This window comes from Podospora pseudocomata, chromosome 5 (assembly GCF_035222375.1).
Source record: "Podospora pseudocomata strain CBS 415.72m chromosome 5, whole genome shotgun sequence".
Taxonomy (NCBI): Eukaryota; Fungi; Ascomycota; class Sordariomycetes; order Sordariales; family Podosporaceae; genus Podospora; species Podospora pseudocomata.
This window is the reverse complement of record NC_085889.1, coordinates 1,408,337-1,432,946: the sequence shown is the minus strand read 5'-3', so window position 1 is coordinate 1,432,946 and position 24,610 is coordinate 1,408,337. Positions and strand designations below refer to the sequence as shown.

The window sequence follows — 24,610 nt, the reverse complement described above, 5'->3', positions numbered from 1 at the left end:
TCAGGTCCCTTATTTATCTGCCTTGATGGAATACACAATTTGCCGCCTGACTTCCTCGAATACCTTAGCACCATCAAATCTCTAAAGCAAGAGAGTGGAGAGCCCCCGAGATTTCTTGTCACCAGTTCCTCGGAAACACTCCCCATTTTTCCGGATTCATTGAAGTCGACAATCGCAACATTGAGCCTCAGTGACGAAGCGGACATGAAGCGAGCCACCAAACAAGCCGTCCAGAGGAGGGTATTGGACGTTGCTTGGCGGAATGTGCTCTGGTATGACCTCCAGGAAACGATTATCAAGACAGTTTGCCACGATTTACCACCTTATCTTGTTGCTATGCAGTCGCTGGATCTGTTGGATGTTTCGACGCCGCATTCAACGGAAGCGGCCTTTTACTTCAAGCTTGAGCACCTTCCCAGCACACTTGATGGTTTATACTCACATTATATCGCGATCCTGTCTCGGTGGGAGCGTCAAGTTCTGGGCTGTATTGTCACGGCGGTCCAACCGCTGCGCAGTGTTGAACTTGCCATTTGTCTGTCTCTGCAGGGGGAGGAGACCCAAAGTTGGCGAGATCTACGCAGCCGGACTTCGCAGGATATCATCAAAGACATTCTTGCACATAAAAAGATACGGCATCTGGTAAAGGTCAGAGACGATAGGGTGTATCCCATCTACGAGACTCTGACCGACTATCTGCACACAAAACACAAGCAGGTCTCCAAACAGTTGCATTTGTCAATGCTGAAGGCCTGTATCAAGTACATCAGCGACCTCTACCACGATACATCTTTCCTATTGGGTCTGACCTCAACCCCTGAGCTTGGATCCAATATCACGCAGGATGCCACGCTTTCCAAGGAAGCCGGGTTTCTAAGATACGCGAGCCTGTGCTGGCCGGACCACTACAACCTTTGTCATGGTGATCCTCAAGCATACAGAACGGTTTCTCAGCTCCTTGGAAACCCTGCGCTGCGTTCCACCTGGTTCAGTCTCTATGCACACTTCAAAAGCCACCTCCCGGAAAATCTTGAGTCTCTGACATCTCCCTTGGCCATGGCTAACAAGCTTGGGCTTACACTAATTGTCGATGATATGATTCGAGGAGCCATACCGGGAGGCGACCATTCCAAGACGACCTGGTCCAACCCTCTGGCAGATTCATCAATCTCAAGCAGGATGCCCTGGGCCGATACTTTGGAGGTCAAACATCAGCTGGTCCAGGAAGTCATCACTTTTGCAGTCGAGGAAGGGAGAGCAGAGCTCATCTTTCAACTGACCTCTGTCCTATCACCCGACACGCTCGAGATTAAGGGTCACAAGGGACTTACTCCACTGCTCAGCGCAACCAGAAACGGGCACATGGACGTTGTGAATGCTCTGGTCAAGCAAGGGGCATCCTCCAAAGCAACGGGGCGAGACGGGTCGACTATCCTGCATCTGGCAACAAGGCTGGGAAGCCTGTCCATCGTCAAGCGGATCCTCGAGATCAACAGCCAGCTTGATATTGGAGCAATGAACAATGAGGGATATGACGCTATCAAGATTGCAGCAGAATCGGGCTTTACTACGATTTTGGAGGAGCTCCTGCACCGGATAGATCCCGAGACCAGAAAGAAACTTGTCAACACGCCGCTGCCATCAAGTAGTCAGACTCCCCTTTTTCTGGCTGCGAGACACGGACATTCGGAAGTGGTAAAGTTGTTGCTGAAACACAAAGCCGATCCCGGCATCCACAATGACGGCGAATCGAGTGCTCTCTACCAAGCCGCCAAGGAGGGAGACAGTGACGTTTTTACCGCTCTTCTCACCCACCCTATGTATCAGAAGTTGAGCATTCACCCGCAGGTCATTGGTCCTTTCAATGATGCAGATGGGGAAAGCTCCATAGCCAGTGACGATCTTGATGCATGCCTCCTTGTCGCTGCACGATACGGGCGAGTCCCCATCCTGAAGAAACTTCTCGAGTACAAGGTTCGGGTTAACGTAACAGGCGAAGGAAAGAACACAGCACTTCATTTGGCTGCACGAGAGGGCTTTGAACAGGCCACAACGCTTCTACTGAAGCAACACTGCGAGGTGGACCTGCGGAACGAGGAACGGCTGACGCCAATTCAGCTGGCAGCACAAAACGGACATATCGGTGTTGTCAGGACTCTTCACAAAGAAGGGAAAGCAAATATTGCAAGGGGCCCCGACCCAGAACCTCCGCTATCATTTCGGTCAGCACTGTCCACATTAGAGATGGCGGCCATGGAAGGCCAAGTTCCCGTCGTTGAATACCTGTTGGTGATGGATCCAGCATCGGCTCCTCGGGCCCTCCAGCTGGCGGCCGAGAATGGACAAACCGCTGTGGTGCGTTATCTGATGGCCAATCAAGACCAGATTTCAGTGTCAGTGGCATGGGATGATGCAGCATGGATCGAAGCAGCCGGAGCAGCGCTCAAGAAGCGCCACCTCGAAGTGCTCAGGGAGCTTTTAACCTTCAAGTTGTCCGGCGTGGGAGAAACAGGACTACCAGCTATTTCACAAGAGTTTTACCACCTGCTGTACATGGCTATCGAGTATGATTACGGGCCTGAGGTTCAAGTTCTGGCTGAGAAGGGTTTCGATATGAACAAGCCAAACGTCAAGAACGAGCACCCGCTCCATCTGGCGGTCAAGTGGAACAGTCCCAACGTCATTGTGCCCCTTGTAAAAGGAGGGTCTAGTCTAGGTCATATCGACGACACCAAAAAGGATACGCCCTTGTATCGGGCTGTTGCGCAAAACCACGCAGAACAAGTGGTGCACGAGCTTCTTGAGGCGGGTGCAGACCCCAACTGGAAAAACTTGGGCCAGGAGGACCGAACGCCGCTGCATCAAGCGTGCTCTGTCAGCAAGGACAACTCGTCGATTATAACCTGTCTTTTGGACCACCGGGCGGACGCCCTCGCCAGAGATGATGATGGTTGGACTCCTCTCCACTACACGACCAACAAGTTCAGCCTTCCCAATGCCATCGCGCTCGTGGGTGTCAACCGAGAACGCACCCACTTGATTGAAATACGCAATAACTACCAATCAACCCCCCTGGTGCTTGCTGCGGAAAACGGCGCCGTGGATGTGATGGAGTTCTTTTTGGAGTGCGGGGCGGATCCTATGCTAACCAACAAGACCGGCTCGTCTGCTCTCCATCGTGCCGCAGGAGGCGCCCACCTCGACGCGGTGAAGCTACTCATTGAGAATAGGTTCAAGACAGCTGATCCGACCATGTCCAAAGCCAACGGCATAACGGCGCTTCACATGGCTATCCACAACTCCGTTCCCCAGCTCGAGATGGTCGAGTATCTCCTAAGCAGAGATGGCGTTGATATTAATGCCCAAAGCTCCAACTTTGGAAGCCCTCTCTGTGCTGCAGCTCGGTTCTATTCGACGGGTTACTTTACACCAAAAGGCGATGGGCTGAAGCTCTGCAAGCTCCTGATGGAAAGGGGAGCTGATGTAAATTCTACCGGAGGGTGGATGTATTCTCCACTTCATATCGCCGCTGAGCATGGGTCTGCCGAGCTTGTCGAACTCCTGTTGAGTAGAGACGACACCAATGTCGACATTTTCTGGGAGGAACATGGAACACCCCTGAGCGTGGCTATCCTCCATGAGCACGAGACGGTGGTGGGAATTCTTCTCCAGAGAGGCGCTGACCTCAACATTCCACTTGATGGGGAAACCGCAGTGCAGCTTGCAGTGAGGACAGGGGATTCGGGCGTGGTGAAAACACTCCTTGAAAAGAGGCTGGAAAAATTCCAGGTTGTACAGGGTCTTGAAGATGCTCTTTGGGCGGCGGTTCGCAAGGATATGCCACAAGCTGTGAAGGCGCTCCTGGCCGAACGCAGCAAAGATCCATCCTCCATCCCAGACACAATCATTCAAGGCTGGACCATACTTACATATGCAATTTACTGGGACTCGGATGAGGTGATTGGCTATCTATTAGACAATCCCGAGCAGCACGACGCCAACATCGATCACCACAACGACGCTGGTAACGCGCCCCTACACATGGCCATCGAGAAAGGCGCAGATGAGCTGCTCGGACAGCTTCTCGATCACAAGGCAGAACCAAACATTTGCGATCGAGTGGGAAGGACCCCGCTGATGCTGAGTGCCAAGAAAGCCGATCTCGAGGTGATGGATATGCTGATAAGTAAAGGGGGAAACGTTCTCAGCAAGGACCTTCGCCTACGAGATGCTCTCTACTGGGCTTGCCTCTCGCAATCCAGCGATGCCGTCACCAAGATTGTGGCCGTGATGCAAAACAAGGGCAGCGAGTGGCTCACATCCTGCTCGGCTGCCATCTTCCCCGTCATCCATGCCAGCGAAGCAAGACAGAACCTGCTCGAGGCACTGTTCAAAGGAGAGGACATGACGGCGCGCAAAGAAGTTCTTGCCGGGATAGCAATGGATAGGAACAACTGGACATTGGCCTACACGCTTAAACACAGCCACACACCCTCGGTCACGTCCGACACAGACTTCTTACCCGGCTGGTTCGTAGAGTATGCTCAGGAAGCGGCAGACAAAAGTAAGTTGTTGCAACCCAGGGTCTTTGTGGAGCTAACAGGTGAACAAAACATCGCAAAGACGCTTCTTCTACGGTTGAGCCAAACACTCCATCCAGGTGGGACGATGTTGATGCAGGGCACCCTCTTGAGGTGTCCCCGGATGGGCAGACCGTCACGGTTGGCCCAAAACCACTCATGACCGGGGGAGTGGCCATGTACGCGTTGATCCGCGCCGACTATTGCATACCCGCCCACGAGGATTACCAATTTGAAGTCACCGTTAACGACCCAGTTGGTGATATGATAGATGAGAGTGGCCCGTAAGTACCTACCTACCTACTTATCTACCTTACCTACCTTACCGCCTTCAATTTGAGCGAAGAGTTCAATTGTTGTGTCCCGATAACAAGTACCTTCTGTTGGATTAACTTGATTTCGACGTGCTATAGTTTTCCCATTGGAATTGGACTCTGTACGGAAAAGGTAGATCTCAACCAGATGATAGGATGGGAATCGGGTTCTTTGGGGTATCACGGCGATGACGGGAAAATGTTCTTGGAATCGGAATGGGGGCGAAGGTACGCTGATGGGTATGGTGTCAACGACACGATAGTTTGCAAGGTCAAGGTGGGCGATGGACAGAGAAAGGTCTCCTTCTTGAAGAATAACAAACCCCTTGGTAAGTGGAGCTTCGTTTTGTTCTTGTTTTGTTCCTTCCTACCGGTACCTGGTCTACCTATATGCACCTAGGTACCTACACGTACAGGACCACCCAGAACAAATGTCTGTCACGATTATAAACTACGTACGTAACTAACATTAGCCCTAACAATTGGGTTGTCAGGAACTGCTTTGGAAGGGGACGATGTGCCTCGGGGACAGCTTTACCCTGCAATCAGCATGAAGAGTTCCCTGAAAGGACTTTCGATGACGGCGAGATTTGGAAATCCGAGCGACGTGATGGGCCCGGGGTTATTACTAACACCTGATATCCAAAGCCCTGGAAGAATGAGACATGCCTCACCGTCGCCAGCCATGCATCCTGATTCTCCTGGTGTTTGCGTAGAGGAAGTGAGAGAAGACGAGGTTGAGGATGGGGACAGTGATTACTCTTGGTAGTAGCTTTTGCATGGATCAAGATTGGGTGGAATACTTGCCTCTGTAATTTATTGTCATTTCACACTTGAGGTAGTTAACCAGGTGGGTAGGCCCGTGCCCAGTGGCCTCAAGCCGCTGCCAAGTTCCTCAATATCTCAGGTTGACCAATATCATCTTCTTAATAACCGCGAAGCCTGTGATCGTCTACCTCACTTTGACTACTGGTTCACAGCGTGCAGTTACCCCTTCTTTCAGTGGCATCGACGGTGTTGTTGGCCGTGTTCACGGTGGTTGGTTCGTTGACGTGTGACAAGCAGGCAGCGGCAATATCATGAGGAATCTCCGAGTTTCTTTCATGTTCAGCACTTTTTCCTTCCTAATGAATCTGATGATGGGGCTTCTAGAGCGATATATGTCAGACAAACGTGGGTACTTTCCAAGGGACATGTCGTAAGTGACCCTGAAATCATACTTCGACCGCAGTAACTCCATCGGGAAGAAGACCGGGAAGGACTGAGTTTCCCATTCGCAGGCAGGACATACTTGCGTTCCTGGTCGTAATAATTGATTTATACGCGTGAATCTGGAGGGAAATACATCGTGGTGATGCAGTGGGCAGTGATAGTGGAACATATTTGGATTCATGTTGGCGCAAGATTCCCTTATATTTCCTCTCATAAGTACCCATGCCTCCTGGAGCTGGGGAAGTGGGGACTGATTGCCCAGAGCGTGCGAAAGAAACTCGGACATTTCCAATGGCAATACAATCTTCCTAAGCTGCGAAACATACGGCTGAGAGAATCGTTCCCACATATCGGGCTGCCGACCAAAGCTATGGAGCGTGGCTGGCAGCGGTTCGATATCTTCGGGATATCTGACTATATATGGTGGTATGCCAGTAATAACAAACAGGTCCTGGTTGAAGTTGACTGGTAATGCATGTTCGTTCACGCTCTTGATTCTCTGTTGCCATGCCATTGTGTAACCCTCACTATAATCGACGAGAAGTCTCCAGCGTGTTCTGTGGGCTTTGAACCTATCAGGGTTTTGCTCCAAAAAGACAGTGTAGACTTCCTTGCACGTCATTTCGATACCCATCGGTCGAGAAATCTCGGCAAGCTGCCCATGTCGGTATCGAAGAGTGATCGTTCTGGAAACCGCAAGAGCTAACTTCCATATCATCAAGCGCAGTTCAGCCGGTAGCCGCAGGAAGAGTTCGAACCTCGCATAACTTCTCCCTCCCTTCAAGTCGTTTTGACGATGCCCTGGCCGGCGAGCTGTTACCTAACTGGAAAAATATTTTAAAGCAGCATGTTTTTGATTGAGACATAAACCCATAGCGATTATCTGTTGTATAACATTACGACGTTCATCGAAGCCGGGCTGCGCTCGTCTTTGTTTATGTAGTTCAAAACAACTTTGAGGCGGTACCATATCGGAAAACGGCCTGCGCTGTTGATCTGAACGATTCATGATAGCAGCAAAAGTGTACGTTAGGTAGGTGCCTAGGTAGCTAAGGTCTACGGTTGAAAGTGTTGGTAGGACGGGATCAGTATTTTATAAGAGAGCCAGGTTTATATAGTTTTCCATCATCATCAAAACACTTTTCCCCCTGTTGTCTCTATTTTCAAGTATGTTTCAAGATAGGCGGCCTGTTGGATGTTGTGATGGTGCGGATGTGCCTGATACAGGAAAGCCATGTGGCCACGCTGCCTAATAGATGAGAGGGGTGACATGTTTCACAGAACCAGACTTGCATTTTAAATGATTTCTGACTCAGGTGGGCAATACCATTATGCGGAAAAGCGACACTTGCATCTCCTTGACCCCTGCAATCCTGTAAAGGGAAGCTCTGGCCTACCGCATACAACCACCCAGGACCGCAGACACCATGTGTTGGCTTAGAGCCTTTTGCTTTCCTTTGCAGGTCTTGCAGGCCTTTTGCAGCCTTTCCCTTTTATCCTTTTCACGGCTTTATTCGCCTTTCTTCACCGCCCTGGTTATGACAGCCACATGTATTTCTAGCGGTTCAGTCCCTCAGTTCGGTAGATTTATTCCATCACCTTCACTTTCCCACACCATGCGCAACATCTTTACAACCCTCCCAGTCATGGTACTTAGTGTATTACCAATCTGGACCAAATGGCAGGGACCTGGAGTACCTAGTTGTGCTCAAATGGTCCAACATAGGAAGCATCTCGGTCAGAAATTGATTTGTATCAGGATGTTGTTCCATTAGGGCTGTGATCTCCCGTTGTTGAAGAAGTGTCGCGTAGTGGGCCAAATCCCAGTCCAAATATAGCAGGTATCGGGCGCCCAGCTGTATAACGAGTTTGTTGGGCATTTCGGATGGATCAACAACCTTGCAAATGACCCATTCACGCCTCTTCATCCCATCGCCCGGGTCAAAGAGGAGCGCGTCTGTCTCCCGCAACAAAGCTCGGGCGCGGGTGGCTTTCCAATCAAAGCTGATGGAGGGCATCACAACCCTGGCGGAGCCGTCTGGATCAGGAAGCTTAATTTCCTCTCCGCGAACAAAGGGGCGCTGCGAGCTGATATAAGGGCCGGTAGAGGCGACACAATAGCTGGCTTCAGGGTCGTATTTCCAGTGCCAGATTGGCGTCTGACAGTGGGGATTTGGGCACAAGCGACTATCGACTGCTGCTGGCTTGTAAACGATGTTTTTCCGATGAACCACCGGAGTAAGTGGTGTTGAGGGCGGGACACGGCAGATTCGGTATCGTTCCGTAACTCCGTTTTCAAACGTTCGAGACGGGGTCCAGACCCAGAAATCAGTGGTCTTAAGCCCCGCGAACAGCTGGGGTTTCTCAGCAAACCACTTCAGTACTGCACTTGGTACTAGGGCACGGCCCAATGTCAATCTCAGGGTAGCCGGACTAAGTCTTTCAATCTGAATGTGCCCTTTCACAGGGCCTGATCCAAAGGGAACGTCGAGATGTATGATGTCGAGATTTGGGTTAATGTAGCCACATTGAGTAAAAGAAATCTTCGGGGCAACGAGTTTTGCTGCTGATGCTTTGTACAGATGATAATATTTCAGAGTTTCTTGCCTTGCTTCCAAGCATAGATGTAAGGTGGCAGGCATTTTGCCCCTTTTCATAACTTGAAGCGGCTGCCAACATCCGTGGAACAACACCAGGATGATGGTAGACTTCCATGTTTCTTGATAAACCTGCAATCTCAACTCAACTGGTAGGGAACGAAACCTTAAACTAGACGGCAGGCCAGACTGTCCCGTGAGGTCTAAATGCTGAGAGAGCACCGGTCGCTGGTGGTTTGAGTTCCTTCGCGGTAGCATGGTTCAAATGCGGAAATATGACATATATGCAAATAGAAGGTTATATGAATGACACGGTAGCAGCGGGAAGAGCTGGTTTATATAACCAAGTGAAGTCTAATGTTGACTCATGAAGGTCAGAGTGCCAATGAAAGGCACAACGCAAACTATCAATGTGAGTCAACTGAGGCAAAACAGTTGTCTCTTTTCTTTATGATTTCTAAAGACTAACTAGCAACTCAAAGTCAAACATTAAGCTTCAGGCTGCAAACGCTTTAAACTACCTACCAAGGGTCAAAGAGTTTCCTGAACGTAGCATATTCGTTGGCTTTTTCTTCTTGTCACGGGCAGGGACGCTGGGACTGAGCGAGAGGCGGAGGATGGGGCGAGTAATAGGGGGTTCGATTAGAAAGTTGAGAGGAAGTCCGAGGTCCTGGAACAAATACGAAGACCAGTGTTCGGAGTTATGGATTGGTCAAAATGTCGAATGTCGAGGTGCGGATTAACATATCCATACAACTTGAGCCTTCTAGACGGATGATGCGCGATGATGAAATACTTGTGATAGTGTCTCAGCGTTTCCTCTCCGGCCTCGTGGCTGATGTGGAATGTAACTGGTGGCCTTTGTGTGTCGCATCGTGATCTACCAGGCAGGTTGTCAGGGAAGTCGTGGCATGTTTTGTCTCCCAGAAAGATGACCCGCGGCTCCAAACCGGACGGTAGATCTGGTACCGAAGCTCAGTGGGCAGACGGCGAAGACCGATGCCATGGGCTTGAGATGGTGCCTGAACCGGAGATATCATGTTCTTTGCTGGACGTAGTTGTCTCGAAGCGGCGTGTTGGCGGGGGAAAGTTGGGTGAAGGGCAAGCGGAAGGGGAAGAAGGTGTTGTTTGGTGTTGGGAACTGGTCCTTCAAATTCACTCCTCAGCTTTCGCTCCAGGTCACAAGTTACTGTCAGACAGTGGGCAGAAAAAGACCAGTCATTACGTGCCAGAGTAGTAGTTCACAAGGCAGGCAGCATGTCAAGGCTGCAGCGGCTCTTCGTTGCGTCATGCTTTTATTGTCAATGTTGCTGCTGCCCTGCCTGTCTTATTACACTCTACCTACCCCGCTCTGCTGGATTCCGCCATTTCACTAAAATTTCTCGTTATTTCGTTTCCAGAGGCTCTCTTTTATAAACCACCTCCGTTGACTCATCCGTGGCTCGGTTGAAAATCACAATCGGGTCATTGTTTTGGTGAGTCCACCTTTTCCAGTACTTGATGTTGATCATTTGTAAGTGACTCACAAATCGGCCAGTACGAGCACCCCAGAAGAAGCCAGCCGAATGCAGTTCGTTGTACAGAGCCCTCTCCGTCACACTCATACAACCCTAATCGGCCCCGTCTTGACATGTTCCTCGTCCCAGACAGACACATCAATCGAGGTGGATAGTCCAATACGTTCCCACGCCGCTCCATCGATATCTCTCAGCGAAGCTCCCAGCAGAAGAGCCAGTGACCTTTTGTTTCGTCTCGCAACCAACAAGACCAAACAATTTCCGGTCCATTCCTCTGTTGGATCGTCGACCCCGTACGGCGCTCTTACCGCCGAGCCCGAGTATGGCTGATTTGGGTCACCCTCCACCGACATCAATGGGACATCAGGATTGAAGAGAAAGTCCGGATGCTGTCCAGATACCCGGACGTTGTGGGTGTAGCGGTACTTGCCCACCTCGCGGGTCGTCTCACTCTCTTCGCTGTACGATGCGTTCGGCTCGATGGTACATCGAATGCCGCCAATGAGATAGCTTCCGACCATTGTAATAGCGCCAGTGGCACGATCAAGATCTCGACATTGCAGTTCGTACATGAGGGGATCAACCTGGTGCAGGGGCGCGTAGTGCTGGTCGGTCAACACATGGATATACGTAATCTCACCATCAACGCTCGCCCAACTCCACGTCGGAGCATAGTGTCCAGGATTTATACGGCAGCTAGCCTGCCCCGAAGATTTTTTCAGGTCTATGGCGCTCCAGCCAAGGCTTTCGACAAGCTTCTCCTCGAAGACGCCCCAAAAAGGGGTCCAACCGGTGTTGACTGCGATTCGCTTCATGACGGACTCGATGGCGGGCAGCCGGTCCGATGCGTTGGTGATGTTGCGCTTCATAAACTCGATGAGCAACCGTAGCCATGCGTTGTGTGAGCTGGAGGCCAACTCGACGTGTGTTGACCACGAGTTTCCAACAACGCCAGGGGCATAACCTTGCCAAACCGAGTGGTGATGGCATTCAAACTTGAGAGCACGGGGGGTGAAGAACACGGTGCGAGACGAGAGAAGACGTTCCTGCCAGATCCAGGCCCGTGTTGACACCCGACCATAGTCTCCTCCCACATATTCGGTTTCAAGCTTGTGCGTTCGTCGACGGACCTTCAGCGTTAGCGTACCCATGCCCTTGAGCTTTAGGTCAAGCGAGAACGGGCCGGCCTTGGTGTCTCTTTCAAGAAGAATGCGATCATTTTCAGACTCCCCAGAGGCGGCTGCGATGGTGAGTGTGGCATCCCCGTAAATGTCACCCATCTTGGGCGCCTGCGTGGAAAAGTCACCACCATCGCCTTGGACGATACACAGCCGGTCAACCCACAGATACTCGATGCCGAGGGCGCGGACACACGTTACAACGTCTTGCAGAAGCGGCGGAAGCTCATCGTAGTTGATCCCTGCTTTTCTTGACTCCAGGTTGCGTGCATCAGTGAGATAGGTATCTGGCGAGACGGAACCCCAGCAGTAACTGAGAGCTATGTACTTGGCGCGGATTCCAGTGGGCTCAACAAGCTGAATACGGCTCGGCGTGTGCGCCTGAACCCAGATCACCCGGCTAGGCAACTGTGGAAGCAGCTTCTTGTTGCCTTCACAGCTATGGGATGTGATGCACTCGTTCACGCGTTGGTTGATGAAATTAAACGAGTCCTCATTACCGGCACACTGTGGGATCTCCTCGCCGAAGCCGACGTGCCGTACAAGGGATGACAAGTCGAAACCTAACACACGACGAATCGGCAAACAGAACAGAAAAAGCTTCTGACAATACGGGGAAGAGGGGTACTTACCTGGTCCAGGGGCGCCAGAGCCTCCAGAGGGGCTTGGCGAAAGTGGTCGATAAATCTCGACATCAACACTGGGCTTCTCAGCATCACGAACAGTGACCGTGAACTTGACCGGGACATCAAAGCCATAAGTCTGCAACGCCTCCTCCCGGCTCATATGCGTCGTGATCAAGCTGCCAAACTCTAGTCGCACCACCACGGGAACACCAGGCGCCAGGAAAATGTGGAGGATGGTCTTTTCATTCTCCCAGCCTGGATGGATGGCATTCAACGCTGTGCGCACGATGAAACAGTGCATGCAGCCGCCGTTTGCCGAATTGATGAGATCCTCTGATTTGGGAACAAGTTTGGCGGCATGTGTGTCCGGTGGGAGATTGTACTCGAGTTCGGCCCAGGAAGGGTCTTTGGTGTTGAGGTTGCCATCTCTAGGGGCGTGTGTTGCGTCGAGGTGGAAGCAGATTTGACAGATGTTGCTTGATGGGAGGACCTCTATGGGTGGTGCTGTAGTTGTAGGGGGTGATGGTTGAGCAACAGGAGTTTGGATGGGAGCAGGCGGTGTGCTGTCTTGAGCAATGGAGGGGAGAGCTTCCCGGAGAGAGCTTGTCTCCGAGAGACCCTGGTCATTGCTAGTGGGTTTTTTGTCTTTGAGCTTTCGGAATAGCTTCTTCATGATGTCTTCTGAAGTGATCTTGCTTTGTTTGCTTTGAGGATGTGGAGAGCTTTCAAAGTGATAAGTTTTCTTCAAAGAATATCTGTGTTCCAGCGGGGAAACATTACCCCTGCTTACTGGCCCCTGAATCCGGGGCTAACGCTCACGATCGAGATGTGGCTGTGCTCTTCCCCAATGAAAAGGGCTCAGTCACAAGAGGGGAAAAGCTCTGATTGGGCAGCCCAGCTCACAAGCTGAAGGACCAATATGGCATCACAACGATAAACTGTTTTCAACTCACTCAGCTGACATGTCTTAGACCAGGCCACCGCACCACCTGCCTGAAGAATATCATATCTTAAACAAACAGCGAAGCCAAAGACAACTAACAAAACCACGCAGTCCAACCATCCAAGCAAACACCTCATGACACCTCGCCCACAAGTCTCAGTCTCCCTCCAGAGCAACCTCGACAGTCTGTTTAGCAGTTCCTAGCAGCCTTTCCAATGCAGTTAATCCCAGCAATGCACTCCCAAGGTGCCTTGCCATAAGTAGCGCAGTTGATGAGCTAGGTAAAAATCCAAACTGTCAGCCATCACATCTCAACGTACACTACCGGGGGTTCGTACCTTGGGAGCACAATCCAAAATCAAACTCCAAGCACCAACACACCTCAACCAGTTGACAACCCGTTGGCCAAACTTTGTGATGATGGGAGCAAGCCTAGCCAGAACCTGGAGCCAGCCAAGAGCGCGCTTGTCAACGTGCTCGACGTCACGAGCGGCGAGGACGGCGTCGAGGTCGACCAAGGTGCCGTTGCCGTCGAAGCCTTGGACTGTGGGAGGGATGGGTTAGTTTCATTTGGAAGTTTTAAGGGGGTAAAAAGGGGGTGGGGTTACCATCGCCATCAGGGCTGACGATCAGATACCCCTGGGAAACACCGTCGACGATGATTTCAACCTTTTCGGCTCCGTCGTCGAGAGAAGCGGTGATGATGTTGACGTCTTCGTCACCGCGGGCGGAGAGGGGGTCGTGGGCAGGGTCGAAGCTGAGGGCTGCGGCGGCTTCACGTTTGGCGAGGGCGTCGACAGGGGTGTAGAAGTCGTAGTTTACTGCGGCGGCGGAGGTGAGGGTTACCATGGAGAGGAGGGTGGTGAAGAACTTCATTTTGAGACTGGTTGAGGCGGTTGTCTTGGGGTGTCTTGAGAAGTGGTTGTCAAAGCTGGGTTGGTGAATGAGCCGGTGGTGATGATGAGAGACGAAAGGATGGGATGGAGAACCATGAGCCTTTATACTTTGCTTTGACAGCATCGTGATCTCCATTCTCTCTATATTTCTGATCTGTTGCTATTTTTGATGGCTTCGAAATCTTCTCTACCTCTTGGTGTAAGACTGCAAGCCACACGGTGTCGCCGTAGATGGTATCTCTTTGCCAAAACAGCGATCACCATGATGATCTCGGAGAGATGGTCGCTCATCTTGATCATAAGCGCAATTATCCAAGCATGGCGCGTATCTAACGAAAGTAACACAGGAGGTAAAAACTTGAAACCATAAGTCCGAGGCTAATATCGAGAATAAGCAGTATTACAGCAAGCTCGGTGTAACAGCCGTCCGCTGCCTTAGCCTTTAGGAGCCAAGACTAGCTCTCCCGTGTATTATGAAATAAGCACGCAAATATGATCACCTGGTCTGGTTTGCCTCGGTATTCAGCTGAGGGGATGATGAGTACCTACATTGTTCAGGTCAAGAATGGCTAGCAGTCAATTACTGGCCATTCATCCATCCCCGACCATGACTTGTCGCGAAGCTGGACCTGAAGTTCAGCCGGGCTCGGCATACAGCGCCATTGGTGTAAGTCCCAAAGCTGACGAGAAAACACCCCGCACCAAACGATTTCACCGTCAAGACTCCTCACAATAAACGCTCTATCGCCCCCCCCCTTACCACCTCCATTCCAACCAACTTTCGTTCACCGTCACCATTCCCACCGCACCAATGGCAAAGAAAACCTACATCTTAGCCCCAACTTCACCACCTCCCCCTCCTCCCTCCGCCTCGGCTACCTCCTCCCCGACCCCCTCAGCCCGGACTTGATACCCCTGAACCGAAACTCGCGACTCCCCATCAACCCCAACGACCTGCTACCCCCAACAACGGTAACTTCCTTCTCCTCCACGCGGAAAGACCTCCTCACCGGCCGCTTCGGCGTCTGGACCCCCCTCCTCACCGGCCGCTTCGGCGTCTGGACCCCCCTCCTCGCCGGCCTCAAGCTTCCGATGGGCGCCGACCTCGGGTTATTCTTCGAGCGCGGCTCCAACGACGTGATACAAGTCCCCGAGCTCGAAACAGGAGAGTTTGTCGCGACGGAGGAGTATATATAGCGGGTGTCGGAGCCGGATGATGTAAAGGGGTATTTGACGGAGAGAAAATACCGCGTGCCGGTGTATATCGTTACTGGTGTCAAGATCGCCAGGGGGGCGTCGGTGTCGTTGGAGAGGACACGGGAGGCAGATGCACGAGTGGGGGTGTCGGGGCCGGAGGGGGTGGCGGAGGTGAAGCCGTTGCTGCAAATTGGGAGGAATAGACTCCAGGGTGTCGCTTTTGATACAGCGAGCGAGTTTGTTCTGGCGTTTCAGGTGAGAAGGATTAAGTTTGCGAGGGGGAGGGTGCAACATGAGTTGAGTTTGAAGGGGACGAGTATGTTGGGTGATGAGAGGGAGGATGTGCAAGAGTGGAAGGTGGACTCGGTGGATCATTTTGTGGGTGAGGAGGATGAGGTTGAGGTTCTTGAGGATTCGGATGAGGTTCAATGGGCGGTTGCTAGGGAGTTTGAGGACTGATAGGTAAGGTTCTGCCCGATGCATCGACACTTCGATACAATATTGTTGTAGGTTCTCGTGTCTTTCTGCGGTATCCCTGCACAATGAACTGATCGCTTCAACATGTTCCAGTTCTTCATATGAATTGTTCCACAATGAAGCACTTTTCCATTAACCCGCCTCAGACTTTAATCGATTAAGCGCAGCTTAAATACCTTGCCGTAACAACGGAGAAACCCCGCTCCCCTTCATTACCTTGTGTTTCAACGATTCTAAAAGTCCCATGAGGCTATCCAAAAAGCGGCATGCCTTCCTTCAAAATGGTACACACCTCTACATCAGTAAGATCACGCCTCCAAAGTACCCATGGAGCCAATGATAGTATCCCCACTCTATCGCCGTTAGAGCCCATAGCCTGCTTGCTGAGCATATAACGCATCCCCTCAATCGTCCTTAGCCACGTGTACTGATCTTGGCTGAAGTACCCCTTCTTAAGCATGTGTTCCGGCCAAACCAGACAATTCGCGGCGATACCAGCGGCTATTGGCGCATCATATGAGCTTCCGGATCGGGCCTCCTTTTTGTTGTTCCACAGCATCTCTATTCCGACACCTAATGTGCCAAAATAAGTGCCTCCTGGTTTTCGAGACGGGTTCAAGCCCCCGTTGTCGTTTCCGTATCCATCCAAGGAATATACACCAATAACCTTGTCGTGGGTGGCAGGAAACGTTGGCCGGCTGTTGAGCCCCGAGTTTGACGCCGCAGCAAAGATAAGTGTTGGGTGCGGTCGAGCGGTTACAGCACGGTCAATGGCGTCGCTCACCCCCTTATCTATGTATGCAGAGCCGAACGACATGACCATGATGTCCACCTCTTGATCCATGGCCCAATGGATTGCTTTCACCACGGCTGTGTTGTCATCGAACTGTTTGCCGGCGGAGACCTTCGCGATGTATACTTCAACGTTGAGGGCTGTCTTGAGAGCAAGCCACGCTACATGTGTGCCGTGGCCTACTACATCCCTTTCGTCTCCTGGAGATGTGACGAATGATTGAACTGCGCGGATTGAACCTCTTCTCCAATCTCGAAAGCCAGAAGCTTTTCTCGGATCCTTGATGTTATCCAACACACCTTGAAGGCTGCTATTATCAACTTCAATCCCGGTGTCTGATACCGCAATCTTAACAGGCCATAGTCCATTGCTCTTTGTGATACTCGGTTGTATGAACTGGGCATGGAATCGGTCCATGGAATCGAAGAATTTCGCGGCTCGGTCAACTCGCCTGCACTCAAAGGTTTAGCTTGTATTGTAATTGTGAGGACAGCGGGAATAGCCTTGTGAGATTGAAAGGCATGCCATCGAGATAGTCCAAGCGCACAGGTTCGGTAGGAAACGGGCGGTTAGCAAGGAGATAGTAAAGAAGTACATACTCATCGACCGTGCGTACGATCTCACCATCAAGAACATCGTCGAGTCTGTTGAACCACGTTTCCTTGTGGGTTGGTGATATTCCGGCTGGAACGTCGCCACTCCATACGTCCCTCTCTTCCGCTCCAAATGAAGCTTCTTCACATAAAGCGCTTTGCTCGGGTTTGGAATGAGATTGAAATTTTGCTCAAGTGGCTCGACAATCGCGTCGTAAATGGCCTTTCTCATCATATCCAGTTCGTCCACCACACCGCCTGCTTCGTTGCTCTGTTTGTTAACTAATGCGAAGATATGAAAACATCCATCTACCGCGGCGTTGTACTCTCTCTTCCAAATCTATCGCCTCTGGAATCAAGAATACTGACAATTGTGTCCTCGAACTCATCCTGGGTTACTGAGGAGGGGTCAACGTCAATGCGTGTGCCAGTTTCAATCTCGAGGAGGAGCTTTGCGAAGGAAACAAGCGAAATCGTAGCCTGAATTGAAGATGTGGGCGAGGAATTGTCGAGGGAGCAGTGAATGAAGGGATGGTGAGGATTCCAGATCTCATCGGACCGTGCAAGGAAATGTATATTGCCCGCCGTCCAAGGGTCTTTGAGCCAATAGGCACCCCACAGATGGAGAAAGCACCTAGAAAGAGACAATGCTAGAACAGCCTTGTCGTTCATCCCGAAGACGCCTCCTTCTGGTATGTCGGTAAGGAAGCCGCTGCAAATCAGGTAGTCCAGAGATATTGTTGGCTTGGCATCTTGAAAGTGCTGCGGCGTATCAAGCTGATACTTGGGGTCGTGCCAAAGGTAGTATCGATGACCGGGCTCAACAACCTCAAAATGGATGGCCAAAACTGTTGGCAGGTGGTGGTTCTCATTAAGGGCCCGAATGTCTTCGCAGAGATCGACAATCATTTCCACGTCTTCGGGTAAGCTGTTGACGTTCCTGTTTTGCAAAAGGTATCAGTGCATGCAACACACAAGGGTAGCCTGACATTGGCAATGATAAATACCTACCTTGGCACAATGGCCCTACACTGACATTCCTGCCAAAGGTTGTTGGTAGGGCAGGAAGGGAGAAACAAGTTGAAATGTATTGGCGGCGCCAGGAAACTATCCATGTCAAATCCATTCAACTGAAGCTTGACCTGGTGATCCTGATTCTGACAAACGCTACTGTATAGCTTCTCGAAAAGGCGACTGGAGAGGTCGCGCGGCGTCGTGTTCTCCCACTTTGTTCGGGGAATCCGTTGTGCAGCAGGTGGTCGAAAACGCTTAGTTGGTGCAGTCTTCCTGAGGTTTGCGAGACATTTGTTGAGATGCCAAGCCTTGCGTACCCCCTCCTGAAAGTTGGCCATCCTCTGGTGGAAATTGATAAGCTTGTGGCAAGCCCTGTCGCCTGACTCCTGGATAATTCTTCCAAGCATTTCGAGTTTTGGATATTTTTTGACATCGCAAAGATCTTGTAGCGCCCCGATGTCATCATGGGAGCGCACAGTGGGTTGTTCTTCCCGGTCAAGGGAAATGTATTGCCGCTTTTGGACTTGGGTGGGGTGTGTAGTTAGGAGCAACACTGCCTCTTCCACCCTACCCCCCTGGCAATTTCAGCTTGGAAAAAATGTGTTTGATTTCGAAATGTCCAAATTAACCAGCTTACGTTCGAATACCTAATTTGCAAATTAAGGTAAAAGTGTCACGGGCAGGACAGGTTGACATATTAATGACAGTAATATTTGTTGAATTAGACAGTGAGAGGCCCACTGTTAAGGAATTAATATCTTGGCAGTGGGACCTTGTCCACCCGGTCAGGAGAGCCTGTGCTACCTGGCCCTCTTCCCTCCGAAGAACGAACGAATGGACCAAGTTTGGACCCCATATTATTGTTTGACACATAGCAACAGCAACCTCGTAGAAAGCTATTTAGGGTTAGGTAACGTACATTATAAGCGAGTCGCGCATATAAGCGAGTCGCGCACTCTCTGTTACCCTACCACAACTATCCTCAATTACACAACCACAACACTAGGAAACTACAATAACTGAATCAGAAACAGATGAATCAGATGATTCTGCAGCCTCCTGGCATGTACGTGCATTATGGCCAGGCTTGCCGCACACACCACAGCACCGAACCTTCGTACGAGCTCCCCTGCATTACCGCCATCCTGCTGCGTTTCTTGCGCTGCCTCCCCCACCCACGGCCTTCTGGTCAAGTATATCCTTTGCATCTTGCACAGTAAGTGATCCTCCGAGCCGCACACGTGTTTTTTGGCTCTCCGGCGCTTACTTAGTGCCTCGTTGGCCTTGCGGGGAGTGAAGTGTTCTCTGCACGAAGGAGAGCCACCTGGTGCATCACAGCCATTGTACTCTTAGCAAGCTGGTCCACAGCAGCCAACATTGAAGTCGGGGAGCTATTTTGATGGTTGGCAATGCGAGTCTTGATAAGCGTTGACTGCGAGTCAGCTTCTCGGGGGTTGTGTGGTGTCTGGAAGACCCAAGGTTGTGCAGTGCCGGGCCGTGAGTTTGGAGGTGTTGGCGTACGAAGCTTTACATCTAGCTTGGAAAGCACCCTCTCTGGATCGTACGGCGCAAGGCCAGCACCTGCAAAGCCACCCTGTATATTCTTCTCTGTTATAGAGGCAAAAAAGGCCTCGCGGAAGGCACAGAGGAACTCGAGCTTGCTTACGTGGTTGATATGCATGCGCATCAAGTCCTCGATCTGGCGGCCGTACGCTTGCTTCAATGGCCCAAAGCAGCCGACATCGAGTGGCTGGAGGTAGTGTGAAGAATGCGGAGGCATGCAGAGCGTGATGATGTTGTTCTCCTGGCAGTGGCGCTCGAATTCGGTCGAGTGGTGGCTTTCGTGGCCGTCGAGGATCAACAACCGATATTTGCCCTTTGTGCGGGACGCTGTATGATAGTCGAAGTGCTTGATTCAATCTAGGCCTACCAGATTGGTAGTCCAGCCATTATCGGTGGTTGCGATGCGCCAGGTAGACGGTAGGTTGCACTCGGTGTACCAGTTAGCAAGGTGGTACTGTGCGGCCAAGATGATGAAGGGAGGGATAGCCCAGCCGAGGGCATTGACTCCCCTGGATCACCGTTGCCCATTCGCGGTTGCCAGGCTGGGCCAGTTTCGCCTTGCTAAGGCCGTCTGAGGTCGTAACTACCATGCCCGCGAAGATAATACCCATCATGAACCCAGTCTCGTCGAAGTTGTAGACATCGTCATCCACAATACCGTACTTGGCCTTGGTGTTCCGCACAAGCGTGAACCACTCGCTGATGACCTTTGGATCCTCGCACTTGGCCCTCTGGTAGTCGTATCTACGTGTAAAACGCGTACGGAGCTGTGGCTGGCGTTTGACGAAGTTGTGTGCCCAGAGCTTGCCAACAGGGGCGCGTCGCGTACGCGTAGCAGTTGGTTGGCCATATCTTCCACACCACGCAATCTTGGTGGAAAAGCTCGCGCACATAGCTCAATAACGTATTGAATAATAGCATCCTCTTCTGATTGAGTGAGCTTCTTCGAATTGGGCGTGGTGTCGCGTCGTGCAGGCCGGCCAGCGCGTCGGTCACGGAGGGTTGATGGTGGTACATTATAGAGCTTAGCTGCGGCTCTGAGGCGTAATTTTTCGTCCTTTTGGAGAGCTTCAAGGGCTAAGATTACCCTCGCTTCCTTTAAAGTAGGTGGCATGTTGGGTTGTAGAGAAAAGTGATGTTAAGTGTAGAGAGAACGCGTCGCAATGGCCAGTGCGCGACTCGCTTATATGCGCGACTCGCTTATAATGTACGTTACAGGTTATACCATAATAATTCTTAAGGAGTAATTTCGCCAGGCCATTCAGGCCTTTCAATCCTTTACATCATCGCAATACAGCCGGAGGCAATCAAGGCCCCCTATATGCTAAGTACCCAGCTCCGATCCCAGGCCCCAACTTAGTTCGTCGTCCGCAAAATGGCAAGTTACTTGGTTGTACATAGTACCCCAAAGGCAGGTATTCGTTGCCGAAAGGCATGTATGCGAGCCCTGGCGAAAGACCTAGAGCGAAGGGTTGGGGTCGCTCGCTGTTATGAATGGCCGGAAGTCGATGGTGGAAATGAGTGATTGAAGGTTGTGCAGCAATTCAAGATCGGCGGACTTGGTTAGAGTGATGCGAAGGCATGGCTGATTGAGTGTCGGAAATTTCAGTCGCACGTCTCGTTAATCGCGTGGTTCCGGGAAAGACATCTTGGGATTGGCGACGGAGACAATGACCAGTTGTTGATTGACAAAAGCCACGGCAGTATATTGGGAAGGCAGAATGCCTCCAGTCAGGATTGGGGTTGGCTCTGAGGAACTTCAGGTATAGCGGTGGTAGTGCTTGAGCGTCTCCTGGTGCGCCTCATAGTTGATGGAGAGGGTGATCGGAGGTGTTGTTTGCTTGCCGTACGAGAGGACGACCGTTCTGGGCTCCCACACTGCTCGATAAATTTCAATCGAAGCTCATTCGGGGGCTTGGAAAACTGCGCTGGCGAGGACGACATATTTTCGAATGATGTGGCGAATGGAAAACTGTTAGTTTGCGATAACATGAGAGAGGACACCTCGCAAGTGTGTTTGAAAAAGGGAAAAGAAGTGCTCAAATATATGGCCTCGAAAGAAGAGTTTGAAGTGTGGATGCGGATCGGAGCCAAAGCCATGTGACCGCGAGGTGGGTTGTGAACGGCAGCCACATGTTCATGTTCAGCCACCAGAGCCACGCTTCGCGGATGTTCGAACGGAAAGTAATGTGCAGGTGCGGTGAAATACTCCAACCCGTTACTGTGATATTATCCTTGCCTCCCCTGATCCTTTGATCCTGTCACTCGCTATAATTCTTCACTGATCATGGACTCCCAACCCACCATCGCCAGCACCCTAAGCAGCGCTAATCCCCCCATGGCTCTGGAAGACCCAATTCCACTAGCAGACTTTGGACAACCCTACCAACACAACCCCGGTAACTCCATCGTGGAGATTCAGCCCCGTCAACGCCCCAAAGCCAAATTCAACAAAGTCAAACCAATCGTCCAGTCATACATCCCCGGCACCGAGAAATAGGACAGGCTGGTGGACGGGATAGAGTTCGTCACACTTGCATCTGGGTATGCTCTCGTGGCTGCTACCTTGAAAGTGTTTGGAGACCGTTCACAGGTTGGAAACCATCTGGATGACCCGGTTGGGTTGCTGATTTGGGGATTGCTCTTTGTGAGGCGGCTCGTATTTCAATGAAACACGGTGTGGTTCTTCACTAACAGTTGGTTAGGGTTTCGCAACGATTGTCTTCCTGGGCTTTCATGAGCTGGTCAACATCGATGCGGCAGTCGGCAGAGACGGCAAGCCCGGGGCTCGGCGGGCCAGGATGACCGGGAAGCAGTTGAGATTCATACTGGCTGTTCGGTGTGTGCTGCTCCTCGTTGCGGCCTTCATGGTTCAAGTCCGTGGACCGTTCTGGTGGACGCCGAGCATGGGAAGAGCAGAGAGGGATGGTCGAACCTTGATCGATGAGGGCCTGTCTGTTACGAGTCGCAAGTGGTTCAGGCTGGCATATGCGATTGTGTGGTTCATGATGATTGGGTGGTTGTCGTTGGTGGTGGACGGGATGCACCGACTCGGGTTAACTACCCGGTTCCCTCGCTGGTGGAAGTAGCCTCGACTATATCGATGCCCAAGTATAGGTTCATGGTATACCTATAGAAATAGTTTATTCCGCCCTCGTCGCACATGATACCACCTACCACTTGATGTCGTTGCTGTTTCTCTTGTTGTTGTGGTAGGGCTGAACTTGCAGGGATCATGCGCAGGCTAATGGCGGGGTACCTGCGCCACCCCGCATTTCGGACTTGACGGCGCGGAAGCCCACGCGCTGTGTGCCAGGCTTGGGCCACGGTCTGCGACGTCACTCCATCCCCACCAACCATGGCACTGACTCTCTCCACGATCATTAAGTCACCACAGCTGCCCACGCCCAAAGCGCGAGCTGAACATGTACGTGCCCTTTCCTGTCCTCGTCTCTCATGTTAACACCTTCTTGCCCCTCCCCACCCACCATTTTGAACTCTAGTCACCACTAACAGCTCCTCAACTCCAGGATCGACCCCTCCATCCGCCTCCGCCGAGCAATCCGCTCCAATGACCACCTCCTCGTCGCCCGCATCCTCAAATCCCACCCTCACCTCCTCCACAACCCCGACCCAGACGAACGCTTCGGCCTGTCCAACTCCAACCTCCACCTCGCCGCCTCATTGGGCCATCTACAAATATGTCGATTGCTGATATCCCTCGGCCACGAACGAACCAGAACAGCCGATAACAACCCCACCAATGACGACGATAACATCACACCATCACTGAATGACAACCATCAGACACCACTCATGCTCGCTTCTGCCGCCGGCCACACAGAAGTAGTCCACTGCCTATGCGAATTCCACCCAGCGGGTATCGTCAGGCAGGATATACGAGGGCGGGACGCAATCATGGAAGCTTCACTACATGGGCACGACACAGTTGTTCAGTTGCTGCTAACGTACGCGCCTGGTGGAGCGGAGAGTGCGTTGAGAAACGCTGATTTGGATGGGAATACCGCGTTGCATTTTGCGAGTAGTAATGGGAATTTGTTGGTATTGAGGACGTTACTGGCGGCGGGGGCGGATCCGAGAACGACCAATGTTTGGTTGTGGACGGCCGAGGCGTACAGTGCTACTGTGCAGGCGGAGGTGTATCTGAAGGGGTTGGTGGTGGAGGTGGAGAGGAGGAGGGGGTTGAGGGCACAGGAGACGACACCACAACAAGAAAGTCCCAAGAGGATTAGGGAGGGGGTTGGGGTTATGGATGCCAGCCCAAAGAAGGAGGTGGTGGTAGGCAAAGGGAGTCCGAGGAAGGGGTTTAGCTTGGGTTTTATGGGCGGTGGGGTTAGGTTGGTGAGGGACGGGGTTGGGGATTGAGAGGGTTTCATGGGGTGTGCTGATGCTGTGCTTTGACAGTTGAACATGGCGTGAGAGATAAGAGTGCGTCGGACCCTTTTTGCTGCCTTTGCCAGATTCTGGGCGGTATATATCTGTTCGAATACATGCAGGGTACAAGGCTACGCTGATACGATCTGTTGATGAGCAAGGGAATAGGAATAATCTGTTCTGGTATGATTGTCTGACTGAAAGTCTGATCTCTGGCTGTAACACCAGACTTTGGTGTCCCTTAGACTTAGAGTCTTGTGCTGAAAATCATGCACGGCAAGACCTTCCCGGTCCCTTGCCCAACTCCCGTCTTGGCCTTCAAAAGCTTCGCTTACACGCCAGAGCTAACAACAGCCATTCTACATCCAGTTAGCGATCTTCATGATCACCAAGCTAAGAGTATTTCAGGGAGGAGCAAAGCACATTGAGACGCCACACTTAGTTGCCTCCTGCACAGTAAACAAAATTGTTTCCGTCAAAAGCTGTGAAGAGACCACTGTGAACGCTGCACTGGATAACCGGTGATATTCCTCCTTTTCATCTAATCTCATGATGCCAGGCCAGTTGTCCGAAGCCGCTGCCAATCACGTCAAAATGTCACGGGTCTCAATCATTGTTGGGCAAGTACTATTTAAACCAGTGCTCGTTGCTGGTTAAGTTGTTCTGAAAACAACGCTGTCTTCAAGTCCTCAGTGTCTAGGATGGATAGCAACAC

The 24,610-nt window shown here is 51.6% G+C and overlaps 7 protein-coding genes across 7 annotated transcripts; 3 read left to right on the top strand and 4 right to left on the bottom strand.

Moving 5' to 3' along the window:
* Positions 1-4,739: 4,739 nt before the first annotated feature.
* On the top strand, positions 4,740-5,798 carry QC762_0078010 (uncharacterized protein; the record flags this gene model as incomplete). The annotated part of the gene is made up of 3 exons (XM_062883860.1): positions 4,740-4,864; positions 4,994-5,223; positions 5,389-5,798. 3 exons carry the CDS (start codon positions 4,740-4,742, stop codon positions 5,661-5,663), a joined length of 630 nt encoding a protein of 209 aa, XP_062741876.1. The 3' UTR covers positions 5,664-5,798.
* Positions 5,799-9,987: 4,189 nt separating this feature from the next.
* Positions 9,988-12,720, bottom strand: QC762_503520 (uncharacterized protein). The gene is made up of 2 exons (XM_062890771.1): positions 12,031-12,720; positions 9,988-11,961 (listed from the first exon to the last, which is right to left on the bottom strand). The coding sequence occupies exons 1-2, from the start codon at positions 12,695-12,697 to the stop codon at positions 10,304-10,306; spliced, it is 2,325 nt and encodes a 774-aa protein (XP_062741875.1). The 5' UTR covers positions 12,698-12,720; the 3' UTR covers positions 9,988-10,303.
* A 74-nt stretch (positions 12,721-12,794) lies between these two features.
* On the bottom strand, positions 12,795-14,036 carry QC762_503515 (uncharacterized protein). The gene is made up of 3 exons (XM_062890770.1): positions 13,576-14,036; positions 13,288-13,511; positions 12,795-13,244 (listed from the first exon to the last, which is right to left on the bottom strand). The coding sequence occupies exons 1-3, from the start codon at positions 13,997-13,999 to the stop codon at positions 13,158-13,160; spliced, it is 735 nt and encodes a 244-aa protein (XP_062741874.1). The 5' UTR covers positions 14,000-14,036; the 3' UTR covers positions 12,795-13,157.
* A 434-nt stretch (positions 14,037-14,470) lies between these two features.
* QC762_503510 (uncharacterized protein) lies at positions 14,471-15,519 on the top strand (the record flags this gene model as incomplete). The annotated part of the gene is made up of 3 exons (XM_062890769.1): positions 14,471-14,528; positions 14,684-15,000; positions 15,061-15,519. 3 exons carry the CDS (start codon positions 14,471-14,473, stop codon positions 15,517-15,519), a joined length of 834 nt encoding a protein of 277 aa, XP_062741873.1.
* Positions 15,520-15,655: 136 nt separating this feature from the next.
* QC762_503500 (uncharacterized protein) lies at positions 15,656-18,464 on the bottom strand. The gene is made up of 4 exons (XM_062890768.1): positions 17,935-18,464; positions 17,293-17,863; positions 16,947-17,263; positions 15,656-16,781 (listed from the first exon to the last, which is right to left on the bottom strand). Exons 1-4 carry the CDS (start codon positions 18,342-18,344, stop codon positions 15,788-15,790), a joined length of 2,292 nt encoding a protein of 763 aa, XP_062741872.1. The 5' UTR covers positions 18,345-18,464; the 3' UTR covers positions 15,656-15,787.
* Positions 18,465-21,231: 2,767 nt separating this feature from the next.
* On the bottom strand, positions 21,232-21,600 carry QC762_0077960 (uncharacterized protein; the record flags this gene model as incomplete). Its single annotated transcript, XM_062883859.1, has 1 exon — positions 21,232-21,600. The coding sequence occupies one exon, from the start codon at positions 21,598-21,600 to the stop codon at positions 21,232-21,234; it is 369 nt and encodes a 122-aa protein (XP_062741871.1).
* A 100-nt stretch (positions 21,601-21,700) lies between these two features.
* On the top strand, positions 21,701-24,092 carry AVO2 (Target of rapamycin complex 2 subunit avo2). The gene is made up of 3 exons (XM_062890767.1): positions 21,701-22,147; positions 22,206-22,927; positions 23,032-24,092. Exons 2-3 carry the CDS (start codon positions 22,859-22,861, stop codon positions 23,884-23,886), a joined length of 924 nt encoding a protein of 307 aa, XP_062741870.1. The 5' UTR covers positions 21,701-22,147; positions 22,206-22,858; the 3' UTR covers positions 23,887-24,092.
* Positions 24,093-24,610: the final 518 nt, after the last annotated feature.

Coding starts and splice junctions, on each gene's coding strand:
- QC762_503520 (XM_062890771.1), bottom strand. CDS start 12,697: ATGAAGAAGCTATTCCGAAAGCTCAAAGACAAAAAACCCACTAGCAAT. Junction 11,962..12,030: donor CTCTGGCGCCCCTGGACCAG/GTAAGTACCCCT, acceptor GTCGTGTGTTAG/GTTTCGACTTGTCATCCCTT.
- QC762_503515 (XM_062890770.1), bottom strand. CDS start 13,999: ATGGAGATCACGATGCTGTCAAAGCAAAGTATAAAGGCTCATGGTTCT. Junction 13,512..13,575: donor CGTCAGCCCTGATGGCGATG/GTAACCCCACCC, acceptor TCCCTCCCACAG/TCCAAGGCTTCGACGGCAAC. Junction 13,245..13,287: donor AGGTACGAACCCCCGGTAGT/GTACGTTGAGAT, acceptor ATTTTTACCTAG/CTCATCAACTGCGCTACTTA.
- QC762_503500 (XM_062890768.1), bottom strand. CDS start 18,344: ATGCTTGGAAGAATTATCCAGGAGTCAGGCGACAGGGCTTGCCACAAG. Junction 17,864..17,934: donor TGTAGGGCCATTGTGCCAAG/GTAGGTATTTAT, acceptor TTTGCAAAACAG/GAACGTCAACAGCTTACCCG. Junction 16,782..16,946: donor ATGTTCTTGATGGTGAGATC/GTACGCACGGTC, acceptor CTTTGAGTGCAG/GCGAGTTGACCGAGCCGCGA.
- AVO2 (XM_062890767.1), top strand. CDS start 22,859: ATGGCACTGACTCTCTCCACGATCATTAAGTCACCACAGCTGCCCACG. Junction 22,928..23,031: donor CCAAAGCGCGAGCTGAACAT/GTACGTGCCCTT, acceptor CTCAACTCCAGG/ATCGACCCCTCCATCCGCCT.